Genomic DNA, 9,614 nt, shown 5'->3' with positions numbered 1-9,614 from the left:
TAAAATAAAAATAATTGAAAAAATACATTAAGTGATAAGTGACTCATTATCTCCTTATCATTTTATACATTTTTCTTTGAAAAGTTCTATATTTTGTTTTTTTATGGATTATCAAAGTGCTTGAAAAATCATTGAAAATATTAATTTTAAGTTGATTTAATTTTTCAATGAGTTAGCAACAAGCCCTAAATCTTAAAAAAAAAAAAAAATCAAAATTTATGTATTATTTCTAGGTCAAATTATGATAATAATCCTTGTACTATATGTAAATTACAGATTTGGTCTATGTATCTTATTTGGACAATTTTAGTCCATGTATTTTTAAATTAAAAATTTTAATCTTGACTCAAAAGGTAATTGTTAAATTTATTAGGTTAAATCTACTATTAGTCTCATACTATGTGTAATTTGTGGATTTAATCCATATTTTCTAATTTGATAGTTTTAGCCCCTATACTTTTTGAATTTTGAAATTCCAATATTGACTAAAACAATAGCCTTTTAAGTCCATTAATAAAATAACGCAACTTTTTATAAGCATTATATGAAAATAGTAAGTGGCATGACATTACACCTATGATAATATATTTGTTGCATAAGGTTTTTAAAATAACAACATTTAACTTGATGAATTAAATAATTATTATTTTGGTCAAGTCTAAAATTTTAAAATTCAAAAGTATAAAAATTAAAATATCAAATTAAAATATAACAAATAAATTTACAACTTATACATATTAGAGACCAAGAACAAAATTTGACCAAAATTTTAACTTGGTGTTATCAAATTCTAACTTATATAATTTTGTCAAACAATGTCTTATAAAGTTTATGGACCCATAAACAACAGCCACCCTAATGTTAGTTGAACCGGATTGAATCGAAAAGTATTTTTGAATTGATTAAATCGAAATTGGATACAAACCGATTAAATTGATTAAAAGTCGATAAAATTTATAATCAAATTGATTGAATTGGTGGTTAAATTGATTAAATTGAAATTATTTAAAATTTTTAAATTTCTAACAATTTTTTAATTGAACTAATTAAACCGATTGAATCAATTGGATTTATCACCTATCCAATTTAAAAAACATTATGGTCCTCCACTCCACGTATGCAAAACTCAATGCCAGCGTGTCATATTTCCATTGGTTTCCTTCACTTGAACATCGTCAAACGAATGCGCGTGTAGGAAAAGATCATGAATGGCAATTTCGTAGATATTTCTCAAAGACAAGCCGTATTATTACCCACCAAGACTACTATATATACATACAGCAATACCATTCCTCTAAGTTTCCCTCCTATTGTTCCCGACATTACGTTGACCCTTCCAAAAAAAAAAAAGTAAAGAAAAGAAAGTGAGAGAGAAAATGCGAGAAAGCGAGGAAACTGAGAAAGTGAAGAAGATGAAGAAACGAGAAAAAATGAAGCACATTTTTAAGAAGCTGCACATAGGAAGCAGTAACGATACCGCTGATAATCAACGCGCCGCGTCCGAGAACTCTCCGGCGAGTCCTCCTACTACAACTAGTGCATCATCGTCCCCGGTGACCGCAACGACTGTGCCTGTAACATCGAGCACGGGTTTGATTACGTCGTCATCAACGGTGACTGCGACGAATCGAGCGTCTGATTATATGTTATCGGAGGAAGAGTTTCAGGTTCAGTTAGCCCTAGCTATAAGCGCTTCGAATTCGGAGGATCCGAAGAAGGATCAGATCCGAGAAACGGCTATTTTGAGTTTAGGGAGTCATCATCGGATGGATTTGGGGGTAGGGAGGGATAAGGATGATGTGGCAGCCGAGGTCTTAGCCAGGCAGTATTGGGTAAGTGTTTTGTTTTTGTTTTTGTTTTTTTTTTTGTTTTTTGTGTTTTTCAAGAATTTTGAAGGTTGAATTGGAATTTTGGTAGATCGAATTGGACTGAATGAGCTAGAATTTTGCTTGTTGTAATTGGTTCAGCTGGCTAAGTTTCGGACTATTTAATTAGGGCTAGTTACTGTATTGAATTTATGTGGAAAAGCTCGAATTAATTGTGCTTTTACTGGAGAAATGGAAGTTAATAGTGAATTGTTTTTACTTTAACTGTTTTGTATCTGATCATGAAGTAGGTTACTCTGGACTCTTGCTTCTTGTGAATTGTGGTGGATAAGCTGGGAAGAGCGTCTACCTTTAGGTTTTGATGGTTTCTAGGAGTTTTATGTCTTCTTTTGCTTGATACTTTTTTGAGGGTTGAACTGAAATTTTGGTAAATCTAATTAAAGTGAGTGGCTTGGATCAGGGGCGTTTAGTTTCTGCTATTGATTCGTTTTTGGATTGATTGATTAGCGCAAGCTATGGTTTGAGCTTTATTTTGGATTCTCATATATGGTGAATTTTCGTGAAAAAGCTTGAACTAATATGTGTTTCCACAAGAATTATGGTAGTTTATATACATTTTATCGTATTTTTTTTAATCAAAATTTGAGCTTGAATGGTTTGCTAACTAGGAATGAAGTACCTGGAAACTGAACCATGGTGCGTTCTTGTGAATGAGCTTTAGTTTTTACGGTTAGCATTTGACTTTGCTGGTGTTACAGTTTGGAATTGGTCATATTAGGCCAGTTACTGTAAGAGTTTTGCTTCTTGCTAAACCGTGTAGGGTAAGCTGGTGAAGCAGCTATCACTTAGATTTTTTTTGTAATGGTCAGTGTTACAAATTTCAGGATTTAATCAGAAGCTTGGAGACCTTGAAGGATTTTAATGTTAGCAGAAATCATTTTATAAGCCGAAGAGAATCCGTTTAAATTGTCTTTGATAGCATGTTTCTATGTGCTCTTAGTCATGGCCTTTTTACATGTCTTGTTTTGCTTTAGTTGATGTTTGTTGTCTGGCCTATACTCATGCTGACTTGCAACTTTTTCTAATGCTTGAATCAATGATTTCTTTTAAAAAAATCCAAATAAATTTTGACTGCTTCTATAACTAGATTTGGATTGATGCTAAGCCTTAGCAACTTACTTTTTGGAACCCCCCCCCCTTTTCTTGTAGAACTCTTTGGAACGTGAATATGGTCATTTGGATTTTGGACTGAATGAGTCTTCCATTCCTGTCATGTCTTGCTATTTCTTGAGTTATTTAATTAGGACTGATTGATTGGGGTGTTTTGGTTCACCAGGAATATGATGTGCTTGATTATGAGGAAAGAGTGGTGGATGGTTTCTATGATGTATATGGGCTCTCCAGTGAATCAGGAACCCAAGGAAAAATGCCATCTCTTACTGATCTAGAAGCAAGTCTTGGAAATTCTAGCTTTGAAGTTGTAATTGTCAATCGAACAATTGACCCAGCCCTAGAAGAGTTGTTTCAAATTGCGCACTGTATTGCATTAGATTGCCCTTCTACTAATGTTGGTATCTTAGTGCAAAGGCTTGCTGAACTTGTAACAGGACATATGGGTGGACCTGTTAAAGATGCTAATATAATTTTGTCCAAGTGGATGGAAAGAAGCACTGAGCTCAGAACATCTCTTCATACAAGTGTGTTGCCTATTGGATCCTTAAATACAGGCCTCTCTCGACATCGTGCTTTACTCTTCAAGGTGAGTTTTTTACTTCGAGAGTGACTTCAGTCCTGAAAGCAGAAACTGCCTGCCTCTAAAGCTCTGAACTAACTATTATCCCCTGGATGATTTAACTTCATTTTTTTTCATGGTCGTTCCAAGTACTTGTACTTTTGAATAGCGCTATCTGCAAGGTTTATATTTAATTTCTGCGTCCTTTTAATGTAGGTGTTGGCAGATAGCATAAAATTACCTTGTAAACTGGTAAAAGGCAGTCATTTTACTGGTGTAGAGGATGATGCTGTAAATATAGTGAAGCTGGAGGAGGAAAGGTTATAGTTTGTGCTTATTTCTTAACTTACAATTTTTACTGGTATTTAAGTCTAATGTTGTACTTTTGTATCTCTAGGGAATTTTTGGTTGATCTAATGGCAGCTCCTGGTACACTTATACCTGCTGACATTTTAAGTGCAAAAGATACTACTTTTAAGTCATACAATCCGATAAGTAACAATATACCAACTCTTCAGTCATCTGATGATGTTTATGCAAGAGAAAAGCCACTTAAAGGTGAAGGTAGCAGTCAACATCCTATGATCGATAGCAGTATGCCCGTTGACTGGGGTTCAACTTCTACAGGTGCTGAACCGTTGCCTTCATTATCAGGCCAAAGTCGTGATTCTGGTGTTGGTTCTTCTGGATTATCCAACAGAGTGACCCCTAATCAGTTAGACCATCTTCCTTCGACTGCTATTGGAACTTTAGTCTATAAGGGGAGTCGTGGTGCCAATGTAGTTGGTGACGGCCTGAGGATGAATGTTAATGTAGTGCCATATGGTCAGAGTAGTCAAGATGACCCAAAAAATCTTTTTGCAGATCTTAATCCATTCCAGATAAAAGGGGCAGGTAAAACTTCCCTGCAGAATAAATCTACAGAGAACAAAGTCGATGAGTTTCAGAGACAACCAAATAATGTAGTGGGGCGACCTCCTGTACCATTGATGTGGAAGAATCGGCCTGTTTATAATGAGGTTCCCCAGAAAAAGTACAACTATATGGAGGGTCACTTTCCAAAAATCAATCGTGAATCTAATGATTTTAATCAGTCATCAGCAGCTTCCACCAGCTCTAATAAACCTGAAAAGGTCTATTATCATGGTTACAGGTCTCCTGGTGACTTCGATATGTTGAATAGAGATAATAAAATCTGGAATTCTTTGTCTGATACTAGCTCATCTTTGGCATCCCCTGCCACTCAGTTCAGTAGCTCACAACTGGCTGAGGATGCAAGCACTAAATTTAAGGAGGATTATCTCAGGAATGAACATGATTTACAGAATAACACGGGGGATTTAGCTAAAGAGCAAGATAATGAGATTGGTTCGCACAATTGTAGAAAGAATACCCAGGATAGATACGCGGGAAATAATCTCAAATTGAAGGATCCCGAAAGTCCTAGCTCATCCCTTGATTCTGGAGTAGGTTCTTATGGATTATCTAACAGAGTGACCCCTATTCAGTTGGATCATCAACTATTTGACGATGTAGATGTAGGTGAATGTGAAATTCCTTGGGAAGACTTGGATATTGGTGAAAGAATTGGACTAGGTAATGGGTTTGGCTCTTTAAAGTTCATTACATGTGACAACTTTTGTTATGCAAGGGTCAATGTTTTATAAATTAAATCTTGACTCAGTTTGTCATATTTGTATAGTTTTGTTCGTTATTTTGGAAATTGTTCCCCTTTTTGCTATTCCAGAGCTCTTCTCATTCATCATGAAAACCATAAGAGTTTAAATAGAATAAGTTATTGTGATGCTAGCTTTGCTAGAACTTTTACTTTTCCCTTTTGGAAGTTCTCTAATTCCTGTTAAATCTTGTTTTCTTGCGTGTAGGTTCCTATGGAGAGGTCTACCATGCTGATTGGAATGGCACGGTTAGTTTACTCTTTTCATACTCAGTTGATCACATTTTTCACCTTGTATTTCACTTTAGCCCTTCTGTAGTGTTAAAGGAATTAGGTTTTGAGTTTTCTAGTTAGTTATTTGCTGAAGGCATCATATTCAGAACTATTAGCTCTGTTTGAATTGAACTATATTTATACTTTTTCTGGATGATGTTTTGCACCAGTCTGTTTAAGAGTTTGCAAAATTGAAAGAACAAGTAGTTTCTAAATTTGTGGGTTGTAATGGTTATTGGACTACAGGAGGTTGCCGTGAAGAAGTTCCTAGACCAGGATTTTTCTGGTGCTGCTTTGGCTGAGTTCAAAAGAGAAGTAAGCAAATTTAAGGCATTCATATTGCTGTCTCAAAATGAAAGTAGATATTTTAGTTTATTCATTTCTAATTGGGAAATATCCATGCCTAAGGTCACATTAGTTAAATAAGTCCAAATCATTGATCCTAAATTATGTTTCTCTTTGTTTTAGGTACGAATAATGCGTAGACTACGTCATCCAAATGTTGTTCTTTTTATGGGTGCTGTTACTCGCCCTCCGAACCTCTCTATAATTACCGAATTTCTTCCTAGGTACAAGTGTTCCTGCATCTTCTCTGCTTATCTTTTAATTATTTGAACTTTATGCAAAGTACTGTAGATGCAATCTGAGATTGGCAATCTATGGCTACCAGCATGCATGTGTATTTGTGACACATGTGGATGATCTTTGGTATTCTAAATTTTTGCAAATGTTATTTGGTTTTCCAGAGGAAGCTTATATAAGATTCTTCATCGCCCTCATCCTCAAATAGATGAGAAGCGCAGAATTAAGATGGCTCTTGATGTGGTATGGAATTAATACCTTTTGCCTTTTTTTATACTTAGGATGTGAGAACCATTTTCATATCTGTTTCCATATTGCAGGCGAGGGGAATGAATTGCCTACACACCAGCATACCTACCATTGTTCACCGTGATTTGAAGTCTCCTAATCTTTTAGTTGATAAAAACTGGACTGTGAAGGTAAATGATGTTTCTATGTTTTAGTTTTCCTCGCTTACCGGTTTTAAGAATTACTTTCTGAATGCTCTTTGACCTTGCCGTAATCATTGGAAAACTGATTGATTACAGCAGGTCTAGGATTACAATGTAAGCATAATACCTTCCTATCATCTAAAGTGATTACAATGCTCCCTCTGATTGATTATAAAACTGAACCATGCAGGTCGCTGATTTTGGGTTGTCACGCTTGAAGCATAATACCTTCCTGTCATCTAAATCAACTGCTGGAACAGTCAGTATCTTGGCTTGCTGTGCAATATATTATAGATTCTTGAGATATAGATAGAATATGTAGCTTCAGTTATATAAATTTTTTGTGTCTCTGATCAAGTTGCCTGCTATGTTTCAGCCCGAGTGGATGGCACCGGAAGTTCTTCGCAATGAGCCCTCAAATGAGAAGTGAGTTGTTCCTCTTCATTTAATATTCAATATCATTTCATCTTTGTTTTTTTTTATCCCTTGCCGATCGCTCAATCCATTACATTTTGTTGGATTTCTGAGAATATGGTGAAAATAAGAAAATGTTATAATTACGTATCTCTATAACCTTTTTTGTGCATATAATGTTAAATTACTTGAATTGTTTTTCTAGCTGCTGCTAATTCTAATCGGTTATTAGAGTTAGAAAGTAACGCTGCCTGTATTCTCTTCTTGGATTTTAATCTGCCGAATCGGTAAAACAACAAAGTGTAAAATTAGATCTCCCATATTTGTAAAACAACAAAGCTTAAAATTAAATACATCTTTTGTTGGATTTATAGATGTGATGTTTATAGCTTTGGAATCATTCTCTGGGAGCTCGCTACTTTGAGATTACCTTGGAGCGGAATGAATCCGATGCAAGTTGTAGGTGCAGTAGGTTTCCAGAATCGACGCCTCGACATTCCCAAGGAACTTGATCCTTTGGTTGCAAGAATAATTTGGCAATGCTGGCAGACGTTAGTAAACAGAAACTTGAACTTTTTAACCCCTTATTTTGCTATTTTGGTTCCAGTGTAACCTATTTATGCTTCTGTTTCCAGTGATCCGAGTTTGCGTCCATCCTTTGCGGACCTTACGGTAGCTTTAAAACCCTTACAGCGGCTTGTTATCCCATTGCATCAAGATCAATCAAGCTCCCCTATGCCACAAGGGATTTCAGTAAATTCTACACCCTGAAATCAAAATACTCAGCTCCTCAATTGTGAATAAGAAGAAAAGTTCGCTGTATGTTCCTTTCCCTTCACTTCAATGAGGTAATTACTGTATTTAAATTCTAAAAGAAAAGCTGCATTTTTGAAGTGTGCATGTTCATAATTTTGTCAAAAGAACAACTTTGTAATGAATATATGAGTACTCTTTAAAGCAAAGGGAAAATTGTTATTATAAACTAGAATTGTTATACCGCCTTTGCTGGGTTTCAAAAACTTTTAATTAAATATTTTATTTTAATTTTTATCATAATAATATTAATATTGATATGAATTATTAACATTAAATTTAAGAAAATTTAGTATAAAGTACGAAATCTGAATGGTCATTTTGTGGATATATTATTTAAAAATCATAATTCTTTTCATAATAGATAGATTGAGGATTTAAATCGGCCTTTTGAGTGCGCATGCAGATCAGTTCTTTTAAATGTTGATAGTTTTAATCATTCATTTAGGAGGGTGCTTAATTGAGAAGGATGAAAGAAGTGAGTGGAAAAATAAAATAAAATAAAATTTGAGTGCTTGGTAGAAAAAAATATCAATGCATGAAAATCAATCTTTTCAAGTCAGAAGGTTGAAAATGACTTTTAAGTTAGAATGTTGAAAATGAGAGACAATGAGAGGATAAATATTGGTTCAAAATTATACAATTTTTAAAATTGTCTTTGTTCTTTCATTTTTTGTAACTTTATCAAGTAATGAATGGATTTTAAAAAAAAATTAACCTTTCTTATGGTAAGAATATATTTTCTATTTTTATAATTTCAATTTTTCAATTTTAATTTTCTTGCCAAATTATTAAGCAAAGCTTTAAATAAAATTAAAAATGCTTGTAAATTGATTATCTTAAATACTCATTTTAGAATTAAAATAAAAATAGTTAATAAAGTTTTAAATAGATTTGTGAACTATTTAAGGCTCATGAGTTAATATGTATGTTAACCTTTTAAATATGTCATTTAAAAATAAAATAAAATAAACAATATTTTACGTTTTCTTTTTCGAGTTTAATACATATATATATTTTTTGTAAGAAGAAAATATGAATTACATCAATTGCATAAAACAACTATTGTCTTTATCTTTTTGTAATAAGTCTATTATTTCCTTAGGAGCCTCATTAAGGACTTGTAAGCTTGATTTCCAGCTCAAGCTAAGTTTAGCTATACGATCCGCTACCAAGTTCCGATTTCTTGGAACATGCTTAACCTTCCACATCCTTTTCGACCTCATGATGCGCTGAGTCCTTCTAAGCACAATAATACCTAAAGCTTTCAAATTCAAATCAATCAAGTTTTGGGCGACTTCAAGGTTATCAGTCAAGATAATGACCCATCTTCAACCCTTATTTAGCATAATAAGGATCCCATTTAGGATGCTCCAGACTTCAGCCTCAAACGGAGAGCATACACCTAAGAAGCGAGTGAATCCCACTATCCAATTTCCATCATGGTCCCGAACCACACCTCCTGTTATAGCGTATCCAGATTCTCTGACCACAGCCCCATCAGTGGATAAATATACATATGTATCATCCGAATTATTCGCGAAATTCAAATTGGGAATATTACTTTTGCAGCCACCAATATGTGATTCATATTGTCGAGCCCAACAACTAGAGACTTTCACTACTTTAGTTGCTGCCCAGGAAATATTCTGAAAGATAAATAGATTTCTATTCTTTCAGATGCGCCAAGCGATTAATCCAAATAGACATGACCAAGTGAGTCCACTACCTTGCAATCTTTCATGAAAACAAAGGTTAAGTAAAAGCCAATCCTGAAATGAGGCAGAGAAGAACCTTTGTGTAAGCTGTTCTGGACGCACAAGCATCCACATATCTTTCGCGGAAGGACAATCTCGAAGAACATGCCC

The 9,614-nt window shown here is 34.4% G+C and overlaps 1 protein-coding gene across 1 annotated transcript; it reads left to right on the top strand.

The window, feature by feature from the left end:
• The first annotated feature begins 1,299 nt into the window (after positions 1-1,299).
• LOC105804727 (serine/threonine-protein kinase EDR1) lies at positions 1,300-7,915 on the top strand. The gene is made up of 13 exons (XM_012637437.2): positions 1,300-1,832; positions 3,163-3,585; positions 3,775-3,878; positions 3,956-5,154; positions 5,442-5,482; positions 5,753-5,821; positions 5,975-6,075; positions 6,253-6,331; positions 6,409-6,507; positions 6,710-6,778; positions 6,896-6,945; positions 7,308-7,484; positions 7,569-7,915. Exons 1-13 carry the CDS (start codon positions 1,377-1,379, stop codon positions 7,702-7,704), a joined length of 3,003 nt encoding a protein of 1,000 aa, XP_012492891.1. The 5' UTR covers positions 1,300-1,376; the 3' UTR covers positions 7,705-7,915.
• Positions 7,916-9,614: the final 1,699 nt, after the last annotated feature.

This window comes from Gossypium raimondii, chromosome 11 (genome assembly GCF_025698545.1).
Source record: "Gossypium raimondii isolate GPD5lz chromosome 11, ASM2569854v1, whole genome shotgun sequence".
In the NCBI taxonomy this organism is placed as follows: domain Eukaryota; kingdom Viridiplantae; phylum Streptophyta; class Magnoliopsida; order Malvales; family Malvaceae; genus Gossypium; species Gossypium raimondii.
The sequence above is the reverse complement of the archived record's forward strand: the minus strand, read 5'-3'. Positions and strand labels throughout refer to the sequence as shown.